General features: G+C 56.2%; 1 protein-coding gene across 1 annotated transcript in view; it reads right to left on the bottom strand.

The window, feature by feature from the left end:
* The window catches only part of HNRNPLL (heterogeneous nuclear ribonucleoprotein L like), a 37,634-nt gene extending 21,710 nt beyond the window's left edge, over positions 1-15,924 (bottom strand). The window contains 2 exon segments of the mRNA XM_049784299.1: positions 3,803-3,921; positions 15,706-15,924. Coding sequence (XP_049640256.1) covers positions 3,803-3,921; positions 15,706-15,909 — 323 coding nt within the window. The 5' untranslated portion in view covers positions 15,910-15,924.
* Positions 15,925-27,626: the final 11,702 nt, after the last annotated feature.

Consider the following 27,626-nt stretch of genomic DNA (forward strand, 5'->3'; position numbering starts at 1 on the left):
CTGGGAATTGAGCTCAGAGGGGCAGCATGGAAGGCAAATGTCCTACCTGCTCTACACTCTCTCTGACCCTCTAAAAATGACCAAACCCCTTCGGGCAATATACCCTTTAAAATCTATAAAGGTTTGGGGCAGACAGACAGTACAGTGGAGAAGTTGTTTACCTTGCACACTGCCGACCTTCAGTGCACAAGCAAGAATAACTCCTGAGCATTGTTGTCCAGTGTGTGTGTGTGGGGGGGGGGTATTTATAAAATTTATATTAAAAAATAAAGTCTGAAAAAAATACTAGAACAGCCACCATGGTTGCCTATGGCTACGAGGCAAGAAGGTGAGTCCTGGGGCCGGGCGGTGGCGCTGGAGGTAAGGTGCCTGCGCTAGCCTAGGACGGACCACGGTTCGATCCCCCGGCGTCCCATATGGTCCCCCAAGAAGCCAGGAGCAACTTCTGAGCGCATAGCCAGGAGTAACCCCTGAGCATCACAGGGTGTGGCCCAAAAACCAAAAAAAAAAAAAAAAAGAAGGTGAGTCCTTTACTCCTCATCACAAATTCCTGAGGATAATACAGTTTAATACAGAAATGAGGGGCCGGAGAGAGAGCATGAAGGTAGGGCATTTGCCTTGCATGCAGAAGGACGGTGGTTCGAATCCCGGCATCCCATAGGGTCCCCAGAGCCTGTCAGGCGCGATTTCTGAGCATAGAGCCAGGAGTGACCCTGAGTGCTGCCGGGTAGGACCCAAAAACCAAAATAAATAAATAAATAAAGTCAAGTGCCCAAAAATTAATGCCAGAGAGATAGCACAGTGGTAGGGCATTTGTCTTGAACGTGGCTGGCCCAGGTTCAATCCCTAGCATCCCATCTGGTCCTTCAGCTTGCCTGAAGTAACCTTGAGCACTGCCAGGTGTGGCCCAATAAACAAAAAACAAAAACCCACAAACAAGAAAACAACCTGTCAAATAAATTGTTTGGCTCTTTGGAAAAAGAAACAATCTTTTTAAACGTAAATGTAAATTTGGGGGTGCGGTTGGGGCCACACCCGATGTCACTCAGGGGTCTGTGCTCAGAAATAGCTCCTGGTTTGAGGGACCATATGGGACACCCGGGACCGAACCCACGTCTGTCCTGGGTCAGCAAGGCAAATGTGCTATCACTGTGCTATCGCTTCAACTCCAGTAAACTTTTTTTTTTTACAGGTACCAAAGAGGGAACACAAATTTTCTTTTTTTTTTTTTTTAGGGGGGGTCCCACCCAGCAGCACTCGGGGGTTCCTCCTGGCTCTCTGCTCAGAAATCGCTCTTGGCAGGCTCAGGGGACCATCTGGGATGCCGGGATTTGAACCACCGTCCTTCTGTGCCTAAGGCAAACGCCTTACCACTGTGCTCTCTCTCTCCAGCCCCAGGAACACAGATTTTCGTACAAAGTGTATATATATGCTTAGAATGACCCACATCCTGGCCCTCAAAATTAGTTCTTTATAGTCACAGTAAAACTGGTTTCTTGAATTAAAAAAAAGCAGATTTCAAAGTTTAAATATCCAGAAGAGTTTACAATGTCCAAAAAATACCCAGAATATAAAGAAGATAAAAATCAGAACGTCAGGGGCCAGAGAGGTAGCACAGCAGTAGGGCGTTTTCCTAGCGTGCAGAAGGACAGTGGTTCCAATCCCAGCATCCCACATGGTCCCCCGAGCCTGCCAGGAGCGATTTCTGAGTCCAGAGCCAGGAGGAACCCCTGAGTGCTGCTGGTGTGACCCAAAAACCAAAAAAAGAAAAAAATTAAAATTAGGTCAAAGGCATTTTAGAATGCACACATTTTGTTTGATGTCTCTGGAAAGCAGGAAGATGAAGGCTGGGTGTGGAAACACAGAGCCAGGGGCAAGCCCTGAGCAGCAGCAGGTGTGTAGCCTCCCAAGGAATAGAGAGAGAAAAAGCGTGTGGCCAGAGTGATAGCACAGTGGTAGGGCGTTTGTCCTGCACGCTGCCAAGCAGGACGGACCTGGGTTCGACCCCCAGCGCACCATATGGTCCTCTGAGCCTGCCAGGAGCAATTTCTGAGCAGAGTCAGGAGTAAAAACCTGAGTGCCACCAAGTTTGACAAAAAAGACACTAATATATGAGTTGGGCAGATAACAAAAAGATGGGGTGGTCCGCTCAGTGTGAGAGACTGAAAAGAGGCCCTTGGCCCACTGAGCTCACTCCCAGATTCATTCACATTTCGATAAAATGAAACAATAAAACTGTGTCAACTATGCTGAATTTTCTCTCCATATATATATATATATATATATATATATATATATACACACACACACACACACACACACATATATATAGTTTGTTTGTTTGTTTGTTTTTAGCCATACCCGGCAGTGCTCAGGGGTTCCTCCTGTCCTGGCTACATGCTCAGAAATCACCCCTGGCAGGCACAGGGATTCAAACCATTGACCTTTAGCATGAAAGGCAAACGCCCTAGCTCCAGGCTATCTCTCCAGTCCCTCCCCTTTGTATATTTTAGATTTTCTTTTTGTGTTCCTGGGATCCAAGGCCTTGTACAGACAATGCTATATATATATTTATTTATATATATATATATATATATATATATATAAATATATATATATATTTGTTTGTTTTCATTTTTGTTTTTGGGTCCCACCCAGCAGCGCTCAGGGATTACTCCCAGCTCCACGCTCAGCAATCACTCCAGACTCCAGGCAGGCTTGGGGGGCCATATGGGATGGCGGGATTTGAACCAATATCCTTCACGAGAGGCAAATGCCTTACCTCCATGTTATCTCCCCCAGGCCCCTACATTTTTTGACTTAAGTCTGTCTTTGGTCCCTGTAATAAGAAACCCAACTGTAAGGTCCGGAGAAATGGCACAAGCCATAAGGCATCTGCCTTGCACACACTAGCCTAGGACAGACCAAGGTTCGATTCCCCGGTGTCCCAGAGGGTCCCCTGAGCCAGGAGCAATTTCTGAGTGCATAGCCAGGAGTAACACCAGAGTGTCACTGGGTGTGATCCAAAAAAAAACTATATTCATTCACCAACAAGGAAAGTAATCAAGTAAACTCTAGAAGTTGAGTGTTTACTAATTCTGTGGTTTGTTTTATTTTCTAAAGCCAAAAACAGGTTTTGAACTTCAGGTGGCCGGGTGGTAGAAAACTCACTCACAGGCAGGCTTCCAGAGAGAAAACATCTTTCTTGGCCCTGGCCAACGTGTGTGGCCAAATCATAAACCTATGTAAGCATCTGCCATTCTCTGCTTGCCCTGCGTCTTAAGGTCTTTCATCCAGGTCTCCTCCAACCTCCATGCTGGCCAAATCCCTACTCCAGGTAAATGCAAATGAGGCCACACCTTTGTGATCTCCCCAAGACCCCTCCCATGAATGGGCGGGGGTGGAGTCACACTGACCCAGTGGTTAAAGAAGTGTTCCAACAATAAGGCCTTCCTTGGCTGGCTACCCTTGGCCAGAGGGTCCCTGGAGTCCCCCAGGAGCAATCCCTGAGCACAGCTGGGTTTGGGTTCAGTCCAAAAACCAAACAGAAATAGGGATAGCACGGAAATAGGGCGTTTGCCTCGCATGCAGAAGGACAGTGGTTCGAATCCCGGCATCCCATAGGGTCCCCCGAGCCTGCTGGGAGTAATTTCTAAAGGCAGAGCCAGGAGGAACCCCTGAGGACTGCCAGGTGTGACCCAAAACAAAAATAAATAAATAAATACAAATAAAATAAAGACAACAGGTATCAAGCACCCCCCTGAAACAGCTCTACAGAAACCCCAAAGCGCCCCGCCCTTACCAGATGGTCCCAAACTTCTCCAGGGCCTCCACGAGGTCGGCTTCCACCACAGACTCACAGAGCCCTCGGACGTGGACGACGGGCGACACGGACACTTTGTGATGGCTGCCACCCGCCTCCTACGAGAAAATAAAGCCCGGTTAGAAACCTGAAAACACTGGACGGGGTCATTTCACGTGCGGACGAAAACTCGGAGGCACAGGCTAGCTAACTCTAAGTCCTGCCGCGGCATCGAACTCACTGCTCGGTAGGAGCGCAGACACAGTTCGGACACGCTGGGGAGGGACTGGAACCATAGACTAGGGGGTTGGGGGCACTGGCGTGGTAGGCGACCTGCCAGGTTGGATCTCTGGCATCCCAGCCGGCCCCCTGAGCCTGCCAGGAGGACCCTCTGGCACGGCCGGCTGAGATGCCCCTATCTGCATACAGACAATAAAGACCGGGGGCAGATGCGCTGCTGTGGTAGGTAGGCGTTTGCGATGCACACGGCCAACCCAGTTTCAGTCCTCAGCATCCCACATGGTCCAAGAACTGCGTAGCTGGGAAAGGCCAGTGGTGGGAACGGATGTTGGACGGACAGAAGACACGCAAAGTCAGAATTGAATTCTGCATTAAAAACCAAACATTTATGGGCCCAGAGAGATAGCACAGCGGTGTTTGCCTTGCAAGCAGCCGCTTCAGGACACCAAAGGTGGTTGGTTCGAATCCCGCTGTCCCATAGGGTCCCCCGTGCCTGCCAGGAGCTATTTCTGAGCAGACAGCCAGGAGGAACCCTGAGCACCGCCGGGTGTGGCCCAAAAAGAAAACAAAAAAACCAAACATTTATGGGGCCAGAGAGATAGCATGGCATAGGGCATTTGCCTCGCATGCAGAAGGACGGTGGCTCGAATCCCGGCATCCCATGGGATTCCCCGAGCCTGCTAGGAGTAATTTCTGAGTGTAGAGCCAGGAGGAACCCCTGACCGCTGCCGGGTGTGACCCAAAATGCCCCCAGAAAAAACAAGACCAAACATCTAGGGGCCGGAGAGATAGAGTAGCAGTGGGGCATTTGCCTTGCTTTTGGCCAACCCAGGAGAGACCCAGTTTGATTCCAGGCACCCACGTGGCCCCCCAGCCTGCCAGCGGCTGTTTCTGAGCACCGCTGGGTGTGGCCTCCAAACCAATCAACCAATGAATCCACAAATAAATAAAGTTATAAAAAAAAACAAAAACGTTTAGGTCAGAGCTATGTACAGCAGGCAGGGTATTCGCCTAGCATGGGGCCGGCCCAGATCCGATCCCTGGCACCCCATAATGTCCCCCGAGTCCACCAGAGTGGTTCTTATGTGCAGAGCTAGGATGAACCCTGGAGCACCACAGGGGGTGGCCCAGAAAATATAGTAATAAATGCCTCCTTTTATTGTTTTCTGACCACACCTACTGGTGCTCCAGGCTGCTCCAGGCAGTTGGGTGGTGGGAGGTGCTCAGGGGGACCGCGCAGTCTCGGGGCTCAAACTCGGGGCGCACATGTGCCGGCCAGCCCTCTCACCAACCCCTAAGCTCGTCATCTTCAATATGATCGAAATGGAGAGTAAGCTGAGAGCACACGTCTCAAGTACAAATACTTGACTCCAAAAACAACGGGATGGTCCTACAGCGCAGGAAATCACAGGGGGGACGGGCTCCGGGGACAGCTCAGCAGCAGATAACCAGAGCCAGTGCCTTGCCAGCGGAGGCTCTGGGCTTGCTGCCCGGTGGGCCCACGCACGTCCAGCGCAGGGCCAGAAGCCCTGCTGGCTGGCAAGGGCAGCACCTGCGATGCGGGTGCAAATCTCCCAGCACCAAGACCAAAGGTGGGCAGAACAAGAACAGCAATGCAAGCAACACAGGGGGACGGGATGGGGGTCAACTCCCGAGAGTACCTTGAGCACCCCGAACAGCACTACCCCCAAGCATTTGAGCCCCACAGCCAGGGTGAGCCGCAGCAACAAAGGGGAGGAAGAGACATCTCTGTGGATCCCCACCTCCGAGGTGGCATCGAGCTGGAGAGACAGACAGTGAGGACAGCGGGGAGGGAGACTGCCTTGCACACGGCCAACTGGGGCTCGAGTCCCCGGCACGTGGGATGGTCCCCCTGAAGACTGAGACAGGAGCAAGCCCTGAGCACCATCCCCAAATCCTGAAAAAGGAAACTGGCCTGCCTCAAAAGAAGAAAAAAAAAAAATCAAAAAGAAAACTGGCCTCAATGCTTCAAAAACGACTACCAAAATGGAGTGAGAGGAAAACAACTGAAACCGAAGAAAATAATTCCCACAATTGCAATAGATTAAAACTGCTAGGCCAGAGACAGAGGACAGCAGGAAGGCGTTTGTTTGCCTTGCAAGCCGCTGATCCAGTACAAAAGGTGGTTCGAATCCCGGCATCCCAGAGGGTCCCTCGCACCTGCCTGCCCGGAGTGATTTCTGAGCGCAGAGCCAGAGGTGACTCCAGAGGGCTGCCGGGTGTGACCCAAAAAGCAAACAGACAGAAACGCTATCTATCCCAGAACGTGCACGTCTGATCCCTGAGTTCAAAGTCCCAGCAAGACACGCACACAAAGTAAAAGAGATAAAAACATTTCAGGAACAATTGGAAAACTTTATAGGGCCAGAGCTATGGAGAGCACAGCGTGTGGGGTGTTGGCCTTGCATGTGGCCCCTCTGGGTTTGGACTCCGGTGTGGCGTCCCATAAGTTCCCCCGAGCCCACCAGTCGTCACTCCTGAATGCAGAGCCAGGAGTAACCCGAGTGCAGCCAGATGTGGCACAAAAATCAAAAAAGGATGGAAGGGAGGGAGGGAGGAGAGAGGAGAGGCAAAGAGAGAAATAAAGAAACAGGGGCCAGAGAGATAGCATGGAGGTGGGGCATTTGCCTTGCATGCAGAAGGACGGTGGTTCAAATCCCGGCATCCCATATGGTCGGTCCCCTGTGCCTGCCAGGGGCGATTTCTGAACACAGAGCCAGGAGTAGCCCCTGAGCACACTGCCAGGTGTGACCCAGAGGTAAGGTGTCTGCCTTGCAAGCGCTAGCCAAGGAAGGACCGCAACCACGGTTCAATCCCCCGGCATCCCATATGGTCCCCCCAAGCCAGGGGCGATTTCTGAGCACATAGCCAGGAGTAACCCCTGAGCGTCAAACGGGTGTGGCCAAAAAAAACAAAAAAAATTCAAAAACCAAAAAAATATAGAAGGAAGGAAGGAAGGAAGGAAGGAAGGAAGGAAGGAAGGAAGGAAGGAAGGAAGGAAGGAAGAGAGAAAGAGAGAAAGAGAAAGAAAGAAGGAAAGAAGGGAGGGAGGGAGGGAGGGAGGGAGGGAGGGAGGGAGGGAGGGAGGGAGGGAGGGAGGGAGGGAGAGAGAGAGAGAGAGAGAGAGAGAGAGAGAGAGAGAGAGAGAGAAAGAGAGAAAGAAAGAAAGAAAGAAAGAAAGAAAGAAAGAAAGAAAGAAAGAAAGAAAGAAAGAAAGAAAGAAAGAAAGAAAGAAAGAAAGAAAGAAAGATGACAACATGCAATGGAATTCTATCTGTTTCAAGCCCACGTGTGCTGCCGGGCAAAGTGACTCCCAGCAGCTCCGGGAAGGTGCTGTGGCCGAGTCCCCAGGGCTCCCGCAAACAAAGGGAGCCCCCCCAAATTTGCTCCCGTCTGAGCCCTGAGTTGGGGAGTGACTCAGCGTTGTTTACTCGGCTCCCATTGACATTTCTGTCCGTCTCCGCCACCCGATGGGGCTTTTATTACCATTTTTCATCCAGAAGCCCAAATTCGTTCCGCCTCACACCGAGGCTCGTCCTCTTCTATTTTTACCGTCCACTTCACAGACTCGAAATAGACAGACCCAGTCCAAGGCTCGGCAGATGGAGGGAGGCATGCCTGCCACCCAGACGCAGTTTTCTTTTTCGGGGACGCGACCCCTTCTCTCACGTGGGTCCGTCAGCCTCCACAGAGGCAGTGTTTGGTCTCCGCTGGTCTTCACGGCCCTTCAACTCCCCCAGGCCCTCTGGCATCCCACATCCCTCTCAGCAGCCCCTTCCCATCTCGGGGGGCCGTCAGAAGCCCAAGGGCTGCGGGGTGCATATCTGGTGTGCTCGGGGACAGAACATCATTCCACAGTTCCGACTGGGGTTGGCCTGTGTCAATCAAAACCCCTGCGGTCCTACACGAAGTCTGGCACTAAAAAATACCAAGCGTAGGCCAGAGACAGCACAGTGGCAGGGCATTTGCCTTGCAGGTGGCCGACCCAGGAAGGACCCCGTGCGTTCGACTCCTGGCATCTCAGAGGGTCCCCCAGCCTGCCTCAGACCATTTCTGAGTGCGGAACTAGGGAAAACCTCTGAGCACTGCTGGGTGTGGCCCAACATCCAATCAATCCATCAATCAATTAAAATAAAATAAAAAATATTAAGCTTAGGGGCCAGAGAGACAGCATGGAGGTGAGGCGTTTGCCTCTCATGCAGAAGGTCGGTGGTTCGAATCCCGGCATCCCATAGGGTCCCCCAGCCTGCCAGGGGCGATTTCTGAGCAGGGACTGAGGATGACCCCTGAGGACTACTGGGAAAAAAAAAGGTCTTCAAGTCACAAGGACAGGACAGAGATGGTTTATCTTTTTTTTTTGGGGGGGGGGGGTCACACCCAACAGCACTCAGGGGACCCTATGGGATGCCGGGATTTGAACCACTGACCTTCTGCATGCGAGGCAAACGCCTGACCTCCACGCTATCTCTCCGGCCTAGGAGATGAAGACGGAATCCAGATGGGCCACGAGCAAGGACCTCTCTCTGCAGCCAACAAACACAGGCACCTTTACAAAACCCTTCATGAGAGGCACCGGAAAACGGTCTTTGGGGCAGGAGCACTGTTTGAATGAGCAGACACTTAGTGCCTCGGACTGTACCTGCCGAAGCCCAGTTCACTCTTTTATTTTTCGGGGGTGGGTGGTGGGAGGGGGGCTCAGGGCCCATTCCTGGCTCAGCTCAGTTTGACCCTTGGGGATCAAACCCAGGTGAGTCACCTGCACAACAAACTCCTTAACCTTTAGATGCTCTTTGGACCCTGCTTTTTCCTATTATTTTAAAATTAAATCGAAAACCCCAATCACGCATCACAACAAACGTACCAGATATAAAACCACTTAGTGCGGTTATTTCAGTTTGGTTTTGAGCTGTTCTCTTTCTTTCTTTTTTTGGGGGTTGCTGTACATCCATCAGTGCTCAGGGGACCACAGGGGACGGCAGGAATGGAAGTCGGGCCCTCCCTGAGCCAGCAGTCCTGACTCCAATCGACTTCATCACTTTCCAGTTTTCGGCAATTACGTTTGTGATGGGGGGGGGTCCTGGTTTTTGAAGCGCTTTGGACGTGCTTGTGGGTTGTTCCCAGAGGTGGTCGGGGCCCACTCAGTGTGCACTCCTGGCTCTGCACTCAGAAATCGCCCCTAGGAGGCTGGGGGGCGGGGCACTGGAGACACGGGGGATCGAACCGGGGTCTGCCCCAGGTCAGTCGCTCGCAAGGCAAAAGCCCTGCCGCCGTGCTGTGGCTCCGGGCCCCGTCGTTCTTCTTGCAGGGGAGCCAGAGCCTGTCTGTCTGCTGGGAGGATTTTCCTCGACGACCAGCAGTGATGGGGCAGAACCTCGAACCCTTTCGCTCCAGCGACTTCATGCAAACCAGCCTCCTCACCCTTCCCTCTTCCCTTTTTCGCTTTCTGATGTGGCCCTCCCACACCCGGCTGGATGCTCGCTCGCTGGCTCGCTCGGGGCTCTCCCGCAGTTCCCCTCTAGCCCTGAGGCTCGACTGGGGGAGCTGGGGCACCCTCACAGGCGCTGGCTGGGGTCACAGGCTGCCTGGGCAGCTGGTACCAGGCTAATGTGTGACCCCGAGAACAGCCAGAAGGAAGCCCACCCCCCCCCAGCACCAGGCGGAGCCACACCTCCTTCCCCACACCCACCGGGGTTTGGGTCACACCCGCAGCGCCCAGGGTTGGTTCCTCCTGGCAGGCACAGGGAACCATGCGGGATGCCGGGACTCGAACCACTGTCCGTCCTGGTCCCGCAGCGTGCAAGGCAAACACCGTACCGCTGTGCTCTCTTCCCCCTCAACAACTGTTCTGCTTTTGAAGCTCGCCTGGCTTTGTTTGGGAGAGCCAGAGCGCCGTGTACTGGACCCAGACACCCCACAGGCCCCAAGTCCCTTACTCTGCACTCTCTCCGGGACCCGACTCCCGGCCCCCAGCTGCCCGCACAAGGCTCAGCCACAAGAAGAAAGGGAGGGCTTAACTGGAAGGTTGGGTGGGGGGCAGAACGATAGCCCTGTGGGCTGACCCCGGCAGGACCCGTCCCTGGCAGCCATGTGGTCAGTCCCCCAAGCCTACCAGGAGCGATTTCTGAGTGCAGAGCCAGGAGTCCCCACAGAGAGACGCTGGGCGTAGCCTCCCCCAAAAGGAATCTTGGCTGGGTCGTGCTCGAGGCAAGAGCCTGTTGACTCTCTCCAGCCCCAGACACAGAACAAGGCGTTGTTAATAAAGGCGCGTCTCATCGAGAGGATTTTTTGAGGGGGCAGGAGGGGCAGCAAGCACAGCCCTTGGCCGGGTGCAGAGGCAGTGTGACCCAAACAACAAAGGAAATTTGACTTAACAGATCGGGTAGGTTTGAAGTCAGTCCAGTTGGGGTAACGTTTGCATCTTTCATTCTTTCATTCATTCACTCATTCATTCATTCATGGCTTCCAGGCCAAACCCGGCAGTGCTCAGGGCTTCCTCCTGGCAAGCGCCCCCCCCCCCCATCCTATCTAAATCACTCTGGCCCCTGGGGGACACTGGTAGAGGGGCCCTGGGTCTCTCCATCTGTCCAGTGTGGAGCCTGCTGACCAGCCTGCAGACCACCTTGTGCCTTCTGAGTCACCAAGAGGCTGAGGGGGGGGACGCTGCGTTACGTGTCCACCCGGGCCTGAGTCACAACGCAGCCACTTCCTTTTTCTCCCCCTTCTGCCTCTGCTAGGGAGTCCCAGCCCCGGGGGCGGGGGGGGGGGTCTTCCCTGCCAACAGGGGGGCCTTTCCTTCAGCCATTCGAAGCCGGAGGCCCTGGGAGCTCCCAGGATGTGCGGCAAGTCCCACCGCCACGAGGCCACTGACTGACCAGGACGACGATGCCCTGGAATCGGCAGGTCGGGACACGGACGAGGATTCGGTCACCACAGGCCGCTCCGAGTGGGGCCAGGGCCGGGCCGGATCCAGATCTGAACCCAGGTCAGCCACTTCCTTGGCAAAGCCCTCATCCGCTTCTATCTCCGGCCCTCAAAGTATCGTTACTATTATTTTTTGCTGCTATTGCTATTGTTTGGGGCCACGCCTGGTGAGACCCTTCAACGGAGCCAGGGGCCAAACCCAGGTGGGCTGTGGCGCACAAGGCCAGCACCCACCCGCTGTCCACTCACTCCAGCCCTCAGGGCGTTGCTTCTTTTCAGTGAGGAGAAGGCAGCGGCCGCGTCACCAGGCGCCTCAAGGGATCGCAGGGGTCGCATTCTGGAAGAGCGACTCACAAAGTTTGCTGGTGCAGAGCTTCAGCCTCAACTTCGACTGTTTACTCCAGAGACTAAGGTCTAAACCCGAAGCTTTTAGGCCAGACTCGGTCCTGAGACCACGTGGGGTGCCGGGGGTCAGTCTCGGGCCGGCCATGCGCAAGGCAAGCGAGTGAGTGAGCGAGCGCCCTGTCCCTGTGTGGCCTCTCGGGTCCCTGCCTCCTGCTTTCCATTTCTTTCCTGAGGTCCCCAAACAGCTGGAAGAGGTCGAACCTCGGGACGGAGGCAGAAAGGCGGCCCAGGGGTCCGGAGGAGACACAGGCTGGGGTGGGGGGGAGCAGAGGCCAGAGAAGGAAACAGGGTAAGCCCCAAACTCCATCGAGAGTACCTTGGCAGTTTCAGGGTGAGAACGTAAAAAGTAAATGTTTAAACACTTTATATATTAATCGATTAAACTATTGGGTTTTGGGGGGTTCCTCCTGGCTGTGTGCTCAGAAATCACTCCTGGCAAGCTCAGGGGACCACATGAGATGCCAGGAATCAAACTGAGCCCCTCCCGGATGGGACCGTCCGGACACCTGCGAGGCAAATGCCCTACCACGGTGCTCTCTTTCCAGCCCCCAATAAAATAGATCTTGAAAGGAAAGAAGCCTCAGGCTCAGGCACTTCCCTGTAGGCCGCGTGCCCCAGGACACCCCAGGAACCTTTGCATTCTCCTGTGGGAGCTTACCTAGCCGAGGGACCTCACGGCCTCTCTCACCCCATAGCGGCCAACAAGCCAACAGAATATCCTGCCCACTCCCCTAGCTTCTGTCTCTGAGGTGCAGCCGCGTATCTTTAACTCGAATCGGATCCTCGGCCAAACATGCCCTTCCTCCTCCAGAAATTCCAAGTTCTACTCTCTTTCCTTTTTTTTTTTGTTTTTTTGTTTTTTGTTTGTTTGTTTTTGGGCCACACCCGGCGGGGTGACTCCTGGCTGTCTGCTCAGAAATAGCTCCTGGCAGGCACGGGGACCCTATGGGACACCGGGATTCGAACCAACCACCTTTGGTCCTGGATCGGCTGCTTGCAAGGCAAACGCCGCTGTGCTATCTCTCCGGGCCCATCAAAGTCCTTTCTTAAGAGTAAACAGATATGAAGTTAGTCATCAGTATGTTCCAGCAAGTCCTACGGGGCAGAGCCAACAGGGGTTCAATCTCCGGCACCATCTGGCCCCTGGAGCGCCCCAGGAGTAATTCCTGAGCATGGAGCCTAGAGTCAGTAGCCCCTAACACGGCCAGTGCGGCCAAGAAGACATATTTTTAAGTGACGCCTCCCAGGAACGAGCAGGTCTCACCCTAAGGCAAAGTTATGTAGAAGATCGGCGACAAACGCACCAATTCACAAGAATAGAGCGGTGGCACAAGCGGTAAGGCATCTGCCTTGCCCGCGCTAGCCTAGGACGGACCCAAGTCCCATATGGTCCCCGAAGCCAGGAGCCATTTCTGAGCACGTAGCCGGGAGTAACCCCTGAGTGTCACCGGGCCTGGCCCCCCCAAACAAACAAACAAATAAGAATATAGCGCATACTTAAAGCTTTGTCCCCAAACATGGCCTAATGCGTTTGAAACACAAGGAGGGGGCCGAGCTTAGCACAGCAGTAGGGCGTCTGCCTAGCACGCAGCCGACCCAGGACAGACCCACTTCGGATCCCCGGCACCCCAGAGGGTTCCCCGAGCCTGTCAGGAGCGATTTCTGAGAGCAGGACCAGAAGGGACCCCCCCCAAAAAAAGAAAAAGAAAAAGAAAAGACAGGGAGGTTTATGCTGCTGAGGAGGCGCCAGGAGACACAAATTTCATATCCGGAGCTCTCACTCCATCCGGAAACCCCAAGATCATTCACAGAGACGGACGGACTCCCCACACCCCGCTTTCCTCACCCTCCTAGGGAAGGCAAGAAGCCAGACTGTACGAGCTCCGGCCCTTCGCGGACTAGGCCCTCTCCGACTACCGCTGAAGGACTGTCCCGTCCGGTCTTGTCCCGTCCCCCCCACAATGAATCCGCAGGCCTCAACCTTTTGCCCCCAGAGCCTGGAGGGGAACCTAACCTCTCCTCTCCTCTCCTCTCCTCTCCTCTCCTCTCCTCTCCGGTGGGACTTGGAGCCTCGCTGCTCCAAGAGCTTCAACAGGAAAGCTGAAGTGGGAAAGTTCTCTCCCGACAGAATTCTCTCCCGGGCACGCTTCATGGCCTCAAAATGCTTTAAGAAGTTGCCAAAGCTACGAAAGTGGTTTTAAGAAGTAAAAACGAGTCTTGCGTTGATCCTGCTGCCCAAGAGGAGGAAGAAGATGGCCCAAAGGGATTTTTCTTCCTGCCCTAGGACGCATCGAGAGGAATAAAAACCGGGCGCCAGAGCAGGCAGGGCACTTGCCTTGCCTCTGGGGGGGGGCCCAGTCCCCAGCCCCCCAAGGGCCCCACCACCGAGGATGGCCCCTCCCGGAAAGTGGGGGCCAGGCCAACTGGGTTCGACCTCGGGGAGCCTTGCCCCAGACCGAAACACCGAATGAAACAGCAAGAGGGGCTGGACCGAGCTAGGTTCAAAAACCCCCCACCTCACGCCCCCACACCCCCCGCATCCCAGCAGGGGGTCATTTCCGAGCACAGCCAGTGAACCCCCTCCCCACTGCTGGGTGTCAAACAAGAAAACGGTGAGGAAAACGAAAAACGGGTCATTACAAAACTGCTTGCCACGCATCGCCCAAGTCCCCGCCGACTGGCCAGGCCGACAGGACAGGGACAGGAGGGGCCGCGGGGCTTGCTCAGACTCAAACTCCGAACGGGCTCAATCCTGCCTCTGCCTGGAGCCGCCCAGAGCCGCGCACAATCACTTCAGAGAGTCCGTTTCTGTCCTTTTGTTTTTTGGGGGGGGGGGGGGGAGTCACAACCAGCGGCGCTCAGGGGCTCCTCCTGGCTCTACGCTCAGAACTCGCTCCTGGCAGGCTCGGGGGACCCTATGGGGTGCCGGGATTTGAACCACCGTCCTTCTACATGCAAGGCAAACGCCCCACCTCCGTGCTCTCTCTCCGGCCCAGATAAAATACCATTCTCTTAATGTTTGATGATGTAAATAAATACCGTTCAAAGACTCTGAATGGAAGAAGGTTTGCAAGTGCCCCGAACCCACTGGAGCCGTGGGGGAGCTCGGGGGGGGGGGAGAGCTCCTCACACGCGGGTTCCATCCCCAGCATCCCAATCCGCGCTCAGAGTGTCTGATCCCCGGGCGCCAAGCCAGGCGGCCTGGGTTTGGCCAAAACTAAGGAAAACATCCAAAATCCAAAATCCATTCTCTGGCCCTAAAACGCACGGATCTATCCCTGCCCCGACGCCCTAGGAAGTCGCCAACACGTCACCGGCTCCCCTCAGGCTGCCCCCAAAAGTCACGTTAGCAAAACACGCAGGCAAAGGCGGGCCCGGCCCGGCCCTTGGAGGGGAAAATCCGCCGGAGACGCGCAGGAAAACGGTTCCGGTTCAACACGTTACCATGTTGCAACGCTATGATGATACAACGCGACGACGGCACAAGAGTGCGAGACGGTGTAACAAGGCAGCGCAACGACATGGACTATCGCAACGATTCAATGTGACAACGTTGCGGTTTCCGCAGCCCGTGGCCGTGGCGGGGTCTGGGGACTTGGTGGCCTCGAAACGTCCAACGGCCCGGAGAAAGCTTGGGAAACGGGTCGCTTCCAAACGGACGTCAACGGATCCTGGATATCGGTAACAAATACAAAAAGGCCCTTGCCAGTGTGCAAAGGCCTCCGATTCCGGTCCGCCTGGCTTTCAGAAGTACTCTAAAAAAATACTTTTAAAAAAGCACCACAGGGGCCAGAGAGCGAGCACGGGGGAGGGAAGGCGTTTGCCTTGCCTGCAGGAGGACGGTGGTTCGAATCCCACACATGCGGCTTCCCACGGGGTCCCCCGAGCCTGCCAGGAGCGATTTCTGAGCGTAGAGCCAGCCAGGGGGAACCCAAAAAAAAGGCACCATAAAACTCCCGCTCGCCCTCCTCGCCCCAATTCCTGTCCGCCAAGAAATCAAAAGCAGAAAAGGGGGCAAAATAGGCGGGTGGTTTTCCTGCAGCGCCCGCCTCCGCGCAGAGACCCCCGGAAAGGTTTCATTATTGTTCAGGGGGACTTGGTCCGTTCATTCCAGCCCGGGAACCCCCCCTACCTCGGCCCCCCGGGCCCGCGCGATCACGCGACCCCCCCGCCGAGCGAGGGGCGCCTTGGGGCGCGGGAACGGATCCCGCCTTCCAGCCTGCCTGCCTGCCTTCCTGCCTTCCTGCCTTCCTGCCTGCCTGCCTTCCCTCCCTCCCTCGCTCCCGGCCTCCCGGGGAAGCGCCGCGCTTTGTTACCGGCGGAGCAAAGCCCCGGCCGCCTCCGCCGCCTCCGCCGCCGCCATCGCCCCCGCCCCGGGGCGCCGCTTCGCGCCGGGCGTCGCCGGCCTCGTCGAGCGCGTAGTCGATCTCGCCCTCCTCGGTCTTGAGGCGCTTGGCCTGGCTCTCGTAGGCGCGCTCCTCGCCCGGCGCCTCCCGCGGCGACGACGACGACGACGACATGGCGAAGGCGCCGCGCGGGCCCGGTCTCGGACGCCGCCCCGCGCCCCGCCGCAGGAGCAGCCGCGGGAGGAGGAGGAGGAGGACGACGAGGACGCGGAGGAGGAGGAGGAGGAGGAGGAGGAGGAGGAGGAGGAGGAGGAGCGACCCTCGCCCGCCGCCGCCGCCGCCGCCGCCGCCGCCGCCGCCACTTCCGCTCGCCTCCGCACTGCCCTGCCCGGCCCGGCCCGGCCCGGCCCGAGCCTCCGCCGACCCCGACCCCGACCCCGCGCCGCGCTCGCCGCGCCGAGATACGACACGCCCACGACACGCCCCCGCTCCGCATTGGCCGCGCCGACGTCGGCTCGGGCGCCGATTGGCTCGCGGGCCCGTCGCTCGCGCGGACGCACCCGCCCACAGGCCCGCCCCCGCGCCGCGCGCGCGCCGCCGCCCCGCCTCCGGCACGGCACGCCCCCGCCGGCTCGCTCCCCATTGGCCGCGCCGCCTCCGGCACGGCACGCCGATTGGCTTGCGCGCCCGTCGCTCACGGGGTGGTCCCGCCCTCCCCGCCCCGCCCACCGCGCCCGTCCGCGCAACGCCCGCCCCGAGCGGTTGGGGGCGCTGCGCCGAGGCCGTTGGCGCGCGGGAGGGAGGAGGGGACGAGGGGACGAGGCGCCTCTGTGGGGGCTGAGCTGAGGGACTTAGGGGCGCGCCCTAAGAGGGGCTGAAGGGGCTCAGCTCGGAGGCTGAGGGGGCTGAGGGGACTCGGCTAAAGGGCTGACGGGGCTGAGGGGCTGAGAGCTGAAGGGACTGGCTGAGTGAGGGGTTAAAGGGCTGAGCCGAGGGGCTCCATGGAGGGGCTGAGGGACTTAGGGGCGCGCTGAGGGGCTGAAGAGGCTGAGGAGCTGAAGGGGCTCGTGAGCTCAGAGGCTGAGGGGGCTGAGGGGACTCGGCTAAAGGGCTGAGGGGCTGAAGGGGCTCGTGAGCTCAGAGGCTGAGGGGGCTGAAGGGACTGTAAGGGGTTAAAGGGCTGAGCCGAGGGGCTCCATGGAGGGGCTGAGGGACTTAGGGGCGCGCTGAGGGGCTGAAGAGGCTGAGGGGCTGAAGGGGCTCGTGAGCTCAGAGGCTGAGGGGGCTGAAGGGACTGTAAGGGGTTAAAGGGCTGAGCCGAGGGGCTCCATGGAGGGGCTGAGGGACTTAGGGGCGCGCTGAGGGGCTGAAGAGGCTGAGGGGCTGAAGGGGCTCGTGAGCTCAGAGGCTGAGGGGGCTGAAGGGACTGTAAGGGGTTAAAGGGCTGAGCCGAGGGGCTCCATGGAGGGGCTGAGGGGCTGACTTGAGCAGCTCAGGGGGCTGAGCCGAGGGGCTGAGGGAAACGCCCTGACCCCGAGTCACTCCTCAAGGGTGCCGGGTCTGCCGCCTCCTTCCCAGGCAGGCTCAGATTCGCCCAGGGGCGAGGTCCTGGGGGGCGCGCGCTTCGGCCTCGCCAGCGTCCCCTCGGCGGGCGGTTTCCCGGGCAGGTGGCTCAGGCGGCCCACAAAAGCGGCCCCTCTGCCCCGGGCCATCCAGCTTGGCGACTCGGAAGCCGCTTTGTCCACACGGCCCGTCGGGGGAGACAGAGTCACGGCAGAGCCCCCCGCGCCCGTCCCGGGGGTCCCTGCGGCTCGGCCCAAGCCAAGGCCGCCTCCCTCGCCTCGCCCCGCTCCCGCGCCAGCCCGGCAGGACCCGCCTCCCTCCTGCCCCGGCCTGGCCCCCGCAGACGCTTCCCCAAACGCGGGTCGCCCTCTCCGCACTCGGGCTTTTCCTCTCCGGCCTCCGCTTCCTTTGCAAAACGCACCTTCCCGCGCTCCCACTCCCCCCGCGCCCCGTGTTCATTTGTTTTGGGGGCCCGAGAGAGCGCAGCGGAAGGGCCTTTTCCTCTCGCCTCCCCTGCTGCGTCTCCATCTTTTGCACCCCGTCTTCTGGAGCCCAATGGCAGGCTGTCTCTTCCCGCCCCAACACCCCACGGTCTCTCGAGAGAAGCCTCGCCGTGGGCACGGATCAAGCCGGACTCGAACGCGACTCGGAGTCCGGAGAGGGCACCGGGGGGAAGGCGCTGGCCTGGCTGACCCGTTTCAATGTCCAGTCCCACGCGGTTCCCATCCGCGCCCCCGGGAGGGAGCCCAGCTCTGCTGGCGTTTGCCCAGCGGCCAAAAACAAAAAGGAATTCAGACTCTCTCTGGTTCGCTTTTGCTTTTCTTTATTTTTTAGCCACGACCCGCAGTGGCGGGGCTTCCTCTGAGCTCAAGGCGCGCGCCGGACGCAGCTGTGGGCTCAGACCCAGGGCCATCACGCGCAGGGCCTCACCCGCCCCCCCCTTCAGCCCCAGATGTGTGTTGTTAGCTGGCAATGCGAACGACTGAGCGAAGTAGAAGGCAGGCAAGGGGTGTGGGAGGAAGGGGATGGGGGCCTCGGTGGTGGGAAGGTCGCACTGGTGAAGAGGGGTGTTCTTTTGTGAGGGATACCCAGTTATAGTCGTTTTTTTGTAATCACGTTTAAATAAAGATATAAGGATAAATAAGGGCCGGAGACAGAGCACGGAGGTAGAGCGTTTGCCTCGCATGCAGAAGGACGGTGGTTCGAATCCCGGCATCCCAAAGGGTCCTCCGAGCCTGCCCGGAGCGATTTCTGAGCATGGAGCCAGGAGGAACCCCTGAGCGCTGCCAGGTGGGACCCCCCAAAAAATAAATAAAAAATAAATAACTAAAATGGAAGCAGATGAAAGAAATGTGCCAAGGGGAGAGGCTGGGGAAATGAGGAAAGAAATACGAGTGGGCAGAGAAGTGGAAGGCCTCCTGCAGCCATTTGCTAGGGTGTCGCAAAAAGCCAGTCTCAGGGCCCACATCCAGCCGGGGTTTGGAGCCACTAAGATGCAACTCTTCCCCAGGCACCTGGGAGGAAATCCTGGGGGGGGGGGGGGCAGCTGACCTGGATTTGATCCGTTTTGTTTGTTTTCTGGAGTTATCTTTGGGGGGGTCACACCCAGAAGCGCTCAGGGGTTCCTCCTGGTTCTGCGCTCAGAAATCGCGCGTGGCAGGTTTGGGGGACCCTATGGGATGCCAGGATTCGAACCACCGTCCTTCTGCATGCAGGGCAAATGTACTACCTTGGCGCTATCCCTCCAGCCCCTTGGGTTCGATCCTCAACATCCCATAAGGGCCCATGAGCTCGACCGGCAGAGTTTCCTGGGCACAGAACCGGAAGGAACCCCCGAGTGCCACTGGGTGGGACCCAAAAGCCAAAACCAAAGAAAGGAAAAAATAAAAGAAACTTCCTGGGCCCAGAGAGACAGCACAGCAGCATTTGCCTCACAAGCAGCCGATCCAGGACCAAACAAAGGTGGTTGGTTCGAATCCCGGTGTCCCATAGGGTCCCCCGGGCCTGCCAGGAGCTGTTTCTGAGCAGACGGCCAGGAGTGACCCCTGAGCACCGCCGGATGTGGCCCAAAAACCAGGAAACTTCCTTGCAAATGGCTGGGCATTTCTGAGTAGATCATTTCTGGGGCGGTAGAGGGATGAAAAACCCCATGAGAGCCTGGAGAGAGAGCATTGGCAGAGGCCTTTGGGCGGGTCCTCATACCCCTTCTCATTCCAGGTCTCTCCATTGGTTCCCCCGGTTTTCCTGTTAACAAGACGTCCCCCCAAGGCCTCTTCATCCGGGCTTTGGAGGCCGGGACAGCTTTCGGGTGAGTTCCCGGCCTGCGTCAGGATGGCTGCTGGGTCTGCGTCTCTTGTCCGACCTGGATTGGGACGTGGGGTCCGTCTCCCTCTCGCAAACCCCACCATGTCCCAAGGTCCTCCAGGAAGTAAAGCTCTTGCTTTATTTATTTATTTCTCAGTACCCCACATGGTCCCTGAGCACGAAGCCAGGAGGAAGCCCTGAGGACTGTCAGGCTCTGCCCCGAATTGTTTTGTTTTGTTTTGTTTTGTCTTTCAGCCACACCCGGTGGCGCTCAGGGGTTCCTCCTGGCTCTGTGCTCAGAAATCGCTCCCGGCAGGCTCGGGGGACCCTATGGGATGCCAGGACTTGAACCACCGTCCTTCTGTATGCAAGGCAAATGCCTTACCTCCAGCTATCTGTCCGGCCCCAGCACTCCTTTTGAACTTTTTAATTCCTGCAGAAAAATATTAAGAGCCAGTTTTTAAAGAACAGATCCTTTAACTCAGAGGAAAATCACGGTCAGTACCTGAAGCAGAAACCCAGAAAAGTCACACACACGCACACGCCTCGTCCACCATTTGCAAAGATTTGGAGCGACGCCACTCTCTCACGACGCACAGCCTCGCTTAGACGGACTCCGTGCTTCGCTTTGCCAGACGCCAGCCCTCTGCCCCCCACACCACCACCACAGACACCCCGAGGGCGCAGGGCCGAGGCTCCCCAGAACGAGCCCCACGCTCGGCTGCTGGCCAAGTGCACCACGCGCTGTTGGCCCTGTGCAGCCAGGCGTGGCCTCGCCACCCTGTCTCGCTGTCTCTTCAGGCCAGAGCCACCGCAGGCTGCCCCTGGGGATAGTGACGGGGCCGAGCCACGGTAGAGCAGGCGGAACACAGTTTTGTTCCCCGCACCCCGAACGGTCCCCCGAGCCTGCCAAGAGTCAGGAGTCGGGCCGGGTGCCGCAGGATGTGGCCCAAGGAAGGGAGAAAAGCAAGGAGGGAGAAAGGGAGTGAGGGTGGGAGAGAGAAGAAAAGGAAAGGAAAGGAAAGGAAAGATGGGGCTGGAGAGAGAGCACGAGGTAAGGCGCTTGCCTTGCATGCAGAAAGTCAGTGGTTCAAATCCCGGGACCCCATAGGGTCCCCCGAGCCTGCCAGGAGCGAGTTCTGAGCGGAGAGCCAGGAGGAACCCTGAGCGCTGCCAGGTGGGACCCAAAAACAAAACAAAACAGAAAAAATCCTGGACAATTGTTTTTGTTTTGTTTTGGGGCCACACCCAATACTCAGGGGTTCCTCCTGGCCCTGTGCTCAGAAATCACTCCTGGCGTGGGGGACCCTATGGGACGCCGGCCAGGGGATCGAACCTCAGTTCATCCAATGCTAGCGCGTGCAAGGCAGATGCCTTACGCCCTGCGCCACCATTCCAGCCCGTTCTTTTTTTTTTTTTTTTTTTTTTTTTTGGTTTTTGGGCCACACCCGTTTGACGCTCAGGGGTTACTCCTGGCTATGTGCTCAGAAATCGCCCCTGGCTTGGGGGGACCATATGGGACGCCGGGGGTTCGAACCGCGGTCCTTCCTTGGCTAGCGCTTGCAAGGCAGACACCTTACCTCCAGCGCCACCTACCCGGCCCCCCCCCCGTTCTTTTTTTTTTTTATATCAAATGTTGACCTACAGGAAGGTTCTCTCTGTCTCTCTCTGTCTCTCTCTGTCTCCTCTCTCTCTCCTCTCTCTCTCTCTCTCTCTCTCTTTGTCTGTCTGTCTGTCTCTCTCTGTCTCTGTCTCTGTCTCTGTCTCTGTCTCTCTCTCTCCTCTCTCTCTCTTTCTCTCTCTCTGTCTCCTGCTTGGTGATGGTGGGAGCAATAACTTTGTGCTTCAGCACCATAAACTTGTTTGTTCTGGGGCCCCACCCGGCTGTGCTGGGGGCCGACTCCTGCCTCTCGACCCAGGAATCACTCCTGACAGGACCTGGGGTACCATGAGGCGCTGGGGACTGAGCCCAGCTCAGCCTCGTGCAAGGTAAACACTCCAGACCCTGCCCCATGAACTTCAACCCTGTTACCTCCTCTGACCTTCTTATCTAAACTTAGAGTTAAAGGTTTTTTTTTTTTTAAAGCATGTAAAAAAACATGTGTAGGCTACACACAAAGGACTGGGGTACATGCTCTGCATGCCTTCTGCACCCCGACGCTGCTGGGAGGGTCTCCTGAGCACAGACACCAGAAGCAGGCTGTGAGGGCTGCGAGGTGCAGCCTGAAAACCCAAAGGGAAGGGGAATAAAAGTGAGAAGAATGTAGGAAAATATTGTGAGTTCCGTGGACGCAGAGAGAACGCTCGCTTGCCTCGTCTGTCACCTCCAAGTGAAATCAGGGAGTAGAATTCCATTTCTCAGACAGACAGACAGGGCTTGTCTTCCCGCACTGGAAATACCAAAATGTGCACGATTCGAATTTGCAAATCAGGGGCCTGGAGAGATAGCACAGCGGTTTGCCTTGCAAGCAGCCGATCCAGGACCGAAGGTGGTTGGTTCGAATCCCGGTGTCCCATAGGGTCCCCCCCCCCCCCCCCCGTGCCTGCCAGGAGCTATTTCTGAGCAGACAGCCACGAGTAACCCCTGAGCACCGCTGGGTGTGGCCCAAAAACCAAAAAATATATAAATAAAAACCTTATTGGGCCAGAGCGATAGCACATTTATCTTGCCTGCAGCCAACCGAGTTTGATTTCTGGCGTTCCATAGGACTCCTGAGCCTGCCAAGAGCAATCCCTGAGAGCCACCAGGTGTGGCCCTAAAACAAAACAAACAAGAAAAGTGTGTTTATCGTTTATGATTTGGAGGGGTGGGCACAGCTGGCGGCTCTTGGATTACTCCTGCCTCTATGCTCAGAATTCACTTCTGGCAGGCTTGGGGGGCCACATGGGGTCCCAGGGATTGAATCTGGGTCGATTCCAGATTGGCCCTATGAAAGGCAAATGCCTGACCTGCTGTGCTCTCACCCCGGCCCATATTCTTTATGCTTTTTTTTTTGGGGGGGGGGGGCCACATCCGGCAGCACTCAGGGGTTCCTACTGGCTCTGTGCTCAGAAACTGCTCCTGGCAGGTTCAGAAACCAGAGGGGATGCCAGGATTCAAACCGCTATTGTCCTGGGTCAGCCTTTTGCAAGGCAAACACCCTACCGCTGTGCTCTCTCTCCGGCTCGTGTTTTTTCCCTTTTTCTTTCTTTTTGTTTTGTTTTGTTTTGTTTTGTTTTGTTTTTGGGCCACACCCGGCAGTGCTCAGGGGCTACTCCTGGCTGTCTGCTCAGAAATAGCTCCCGGCAGGCACGGGGGACCCTATGGGACACCGGGATTCTAACCAACCACCTTTGGTCCTGGATCGGATGCCTTTATTCCCTGATGCTTAAAAATGCAAGGGGCCGGGCAGTGGCGCTAAAGGTAAGGTGCCTGCCTTGCCTGTGCTAGCCTGGGACCGACCGCGGTTCGATCCCCCAGCGTCCCATATGGTCCCCCAAGCCAGGAGCGACTTCTGAGCGCATAGCCAGGAGTAACCCCTGAGCGTCACTGGGTGTGGCCCAAAAACCAAAAAAAAAAAAAAAAAAGCATGCCCCTTTCTTCGATTCGAGTCAGTGAAATCTCTGCTTGCGAACGTTTGCCATGGGATCCTGTTAAGTGTCACAGCACATTTTCTTGCCAAGCGTCTCTCGGCGACCTTTGGCGTTCCGTCTCCTAGCAGCAGCCTTGGGAGATATTTCCTTCCAGCAGAGTCTGACGAGAAGAGCAGAGATTTGAAATCGCTTGCGGCAGCTGAGACGCTCAAGAGCCAAGCCTCCCTTGAGCGCTCAGGGCCTGGTTTCAACGCCTGGCACCACTTCTCCAGCACCGCTGGGGTGGCCCTGGCGACCCCCAGTTCTGCCACATGGTGGACCCAGCGTGGCTGGACGTAAACAGCACAAGCTAGCCATCTTTAAGTCCTTAAGGAGATGACAACATTAAGAAAGGCCACGTCGAGGCCAGAGCCACAGCGCATCGGGGAGGGTGTTTGCCTTGCACGTGGCTGGCCCTGGCTCGATCCCCGGCATCCCAGAGGGCCCCCTGAGCCTGCCACGGACTCAGATTCCTGAGTGCAAAGCCTGGAGAAACCCAGAATTCACGGGTGGGGCCCTAAAAAAATAAAAATAAAAATAAAAAAACAATTGCCACATATTTCCAGGAAAATTTTGCTCAGAAAACAAAAAGATTCAAAGACGTTTCGTCACCGATGCCTATCGCTGGCTTTCGGGAAGGATGTCATGGGTGGGGTCTGAGAGATCGAAAGCTGGAGGGGCCAGCGCAATGGCACCATCGTAGGGCATTTGCCTCGCACGCAGTCAACCCCTGACAGACCCAAGTTCGAATCTCAGCATCCCGTAGGGTCCCCCGAGCCTGCCAGGAGCGGTTTCTGAGTAAGACGAACCCCGTTTCATTTCTAGAATGTCTCTGTGATGTCCTTGCAGAAGGCCGCGTGGGCCTCCCGAGTCCTGACGGGGCCCACGACCATCACGAGGGCTGCACCCTTCGGGGAGGCACTGGGAAACAGCAGCCCGAAGGCAGAACAAAGAGCAGCAGCCCAGAGGGAAAGAATGAGGCCATTGTGAGCGTCCACAGCCACGCTGGCCCTGCTCCACGAGGACAGCACGGGTGACTGAAAGCCTCCAGGAGCCCCTTCTGGAAAGGGATTATCTGGGGGCGCGGCAGGAAGCTCAGAGAAAGGGGGTGCAGCCTCCGCTGGGCTGGGCTGGGCAAAGGTCTGAAGGTGGGACAGCCCGAGACACTGTGAGAGCGAGTGGAGGCCTGGAGGCCTGGAGCCTGTGAAAGAGGAAGGACTCTGAGGAGGACCTCTCAGCTCCCTCGGGGCGGGCACTCGTTCATTGGGGTCCCTGGGGAGGAGGGGCTGGAGCCAGAGGAGGGTGCTGGCTTGTAGGAGGCCCACCCAGCTTTGGTCCCGGCACCCTAGAGGGTCCCCTGAGCCCTGCCAGGAGGGACCCCTGAGCGAGGAGCCAAGAGTCAGCCCAGAGCATCAAAGCATCGCGGGGTGCGACCTAAGAGGAAAGAAAGGTGGGCCCAGAAAGATAGCACAGCGGTGTTTGCCTTGCAAGCAGCCGATCCAGGACCAAAGGTGGTTGGTTCGAATCCCGGTGTCCCATAGGGTCCCCCGTGCCTGCCAGGAGCGATTTCTGAGCGAAGAGCCAGAAGGAACCCCTGAGCAAAGCCGGGTGGGACCCAAAAACCAAAAAAAAAAAAAAAATCAAATTAAAATATCATAATATTTAAGAATGCATCGGCCACAGCACGCATTTCCAATAACAATCTCAAATACTAAGTGGAAGCGGCGTCCTTCTCCTGCAGCCATCCGGCTCAGACATTTTGGTCTTTAGGGGAAATGCACCTTCTGGGCGTCACTCGGTCCCCAGCTCCCGCGTCATCAGCGTGGAAACTCGACTAAAAAAGAAAGTCCTGGGGGCCGGAGAGATAGCATGGAGGTAAGGCGTTTGCCTTTCATGCAGGAGGTCATCGGTTCGAATCCCGGCACCCCATATGGTCCCCCGTGCCTGCCAGGAGCAATTTCTGAGCCTAGAGCCAGGAATAACCCCTGAGCACTGCCGGGTGTGACCCAAAAACCACAAAAAAAAAAAAAAAAAAAGAAAGTCCTGGTCCCTGCGATCGATAGCATCCTCTGAGCCAAAAGCACGGTGCACTTTCGCTTCTATTTTTATTCCATGCTCATAGATAATACATTGCACGGCCCCAACACCAAGCAAACACAAAAATGTGAGCAGGCGAGAGTTTTGTCCCGCCTCTGTCCCACACTTAGGGACCAGCTCCACCCTGGACCCCAAGGGGCAGGTGGTCCGTATCAGCCGTTTCTTTCTCAACCTTCCAAAGCATTATTCCCACTGCAAGACAACGCTGACCTTTGTCCACTTCTCTGTTTCTCTTTTTCACACAGATAAGGCTTTCTCCATTTCCCCTGCAACTTTATTTATTGTATGTCTTGGGAGACTTTTCTACGTCAATTTAAAAAAAAGTAAAAGGGGGCAGAGAGACAGCATGGAGGGAGGGAATTTGCCTCACACGCAAACCCCAGCATCCCATAGGGTCCCCCAAGCATGCCAGGAGAGGTTTCTGAGGGCAGAGCCAGGAGTAGTCTTTGAGTGCTGCTGGGTGTGACCCAAAACCACACACACACACACACACACACACACACACACACACACACACACACAAAATCTCTCCTGGTGGGCTCAGGGCAGACTAGGGATTGAACTCAGGGCAGCCACATACAAGGCAAACACCTCTGCGCTGTACTATGGCTTCAGCCTCAGGACACACACCCGACACATGTGAGCGGCGGGATGAAGAAATCAAACTTCTGACCTCACATCTGCAAGGCAGGAAGGGGTTTGGGGTTGCGAAGTCACACCCAGGCCCTTCAAGAATTCTTTTTTTTTTTTTTTTTTTTTTGGTTTTTGGGCCACAACGGTTTGCGTTCAGGGGTTCCTCCTGTTCTGTGCTCAGAAATTGCTCCTGACAGGCTCAGAGGACCATATGAGATACCAAGGACTGAACCAAGGGTCCGTCCCAGGTTGGCCACGTACAAGGAAAAAACCCTAATGCTGTGCTATTGCTCCAGCCCCCTCAATAACTTTTTTGTCTGTTTGTTTTTTGGGCCACACCCAGCAGTGCTCAGGGGTCACTCCTGGCTGTCTGCTCAGAAATAGCTCCTGGCAGGCACGGGGGACCCTATGGGACACCGGGATTCGAACCAACCACCTTCGGTCCTGGATCGGCTGCTTGCGAGGCAAATGCCGCTGTGCTATCTCTCCGCGTCCCCCCCCCTTTTTTTTTAACTCAACTCTTTTTTAAATAGGACTTAGATGTCCACATATGGTGAGTTTATTTCTGGGTTCTCAGCTTTATCATCCCCAAGTCATAATCTTTAAAAAGCATCAGCCACCAGGAACCTGGTGTCAAAAAGAATAATAAAAATAATAATGCCAGGGGACCCTCTGAAAGACGGACTGGAGCAGGCAATCTTGACAGTAAAGTTGCTGAGGGTCCAGATAAAGCGGTTGGTCCCCTCTTGACCTTCCTCGGACCTGTTCCAAGTTCTTGGGGCCAGGCAAGCTCTGCCCCCCTCCGCCGAGCCCTCTGTCACAGCCGCCTGCGGTTGTGCTAAACTGAGTCCCCAGCACCAGGCCCGAGCGAGCGGTGAGATGCGATCTTAGCAGGCTGGCCTGGCCCTCAGCCACGCCACAGTTCAAGAGAGAAAGCTTGCTCGGTGGCTGGCGCTGACACACTGCCGCGTTTATTTTGGGGACCTCGGTGGCGATGAGACCACAGCTCAGAAATGTCTGGTTTCCTTTTCTACCGAACGGCTTCAGCAAAGACGCGCTGAAGGGAAAGATTCAAATATAGAAACTCGTCGAAGGAAGACTGGCCGGACGCTTCCGATGGGGAAGTCACCCCGGGGGACCTGGCTTTTCCCCTCTGTGGTGTTTTTTTAATAGACCAAATCCGTTTTGAATGTCCTATCGGGGGAAAAAATTTAATTCAAGGAAAAGAACAAAAAGACATGTTCTTTTCCACTCTGTCATACCCCCTGTCTCTTTTCCAAATTATCAATTTTGTATATTTGGGGTGCCCACTCCCAGAGGTTCTCAGGGCTGACTTCTGGCTCTTTGGGGGTCACTTTTGGTAGGCTTAGGGGACCATGTGGGTGCAAACTTACTTTCTATACTATTCTCAGCCCCTATTCTTTCTTTCTTGGGTCACACCCAGCAGCGCTCAGGGGTTTCTTCTGGCTCTATGCTCAGAAATTGCTCCTGGCAGGCTCAGGGAACTATACCGCATGCCAGGATTCGAACCACCATGTGTCCTTGATCGGCTGCATGCAAGGCAAATGCCTTACTTCCATGCTATCTCTCGGCCCCCTCAATTTTAATTTTTATTATAACAGCATCTGTTTGCTTGTTTTGGGCCACACCCGGTGACACTCAGCGTTTACTCCTATCTCTGC

Source organism: Suncus etruscus, chromosome 12 (genome assembly GCF_024139225.1).
Source record: "Suncus etruscus isolate mSunEtr1 chromosome 12, mSunEtr1.pri.cur, whole genome shotgun sequence".
NCBI lineage: Eukaryota > Metazoa > Chordata > Mammalia > Eulipotyphla > Soricidae > Suncus > Suncus etruscus.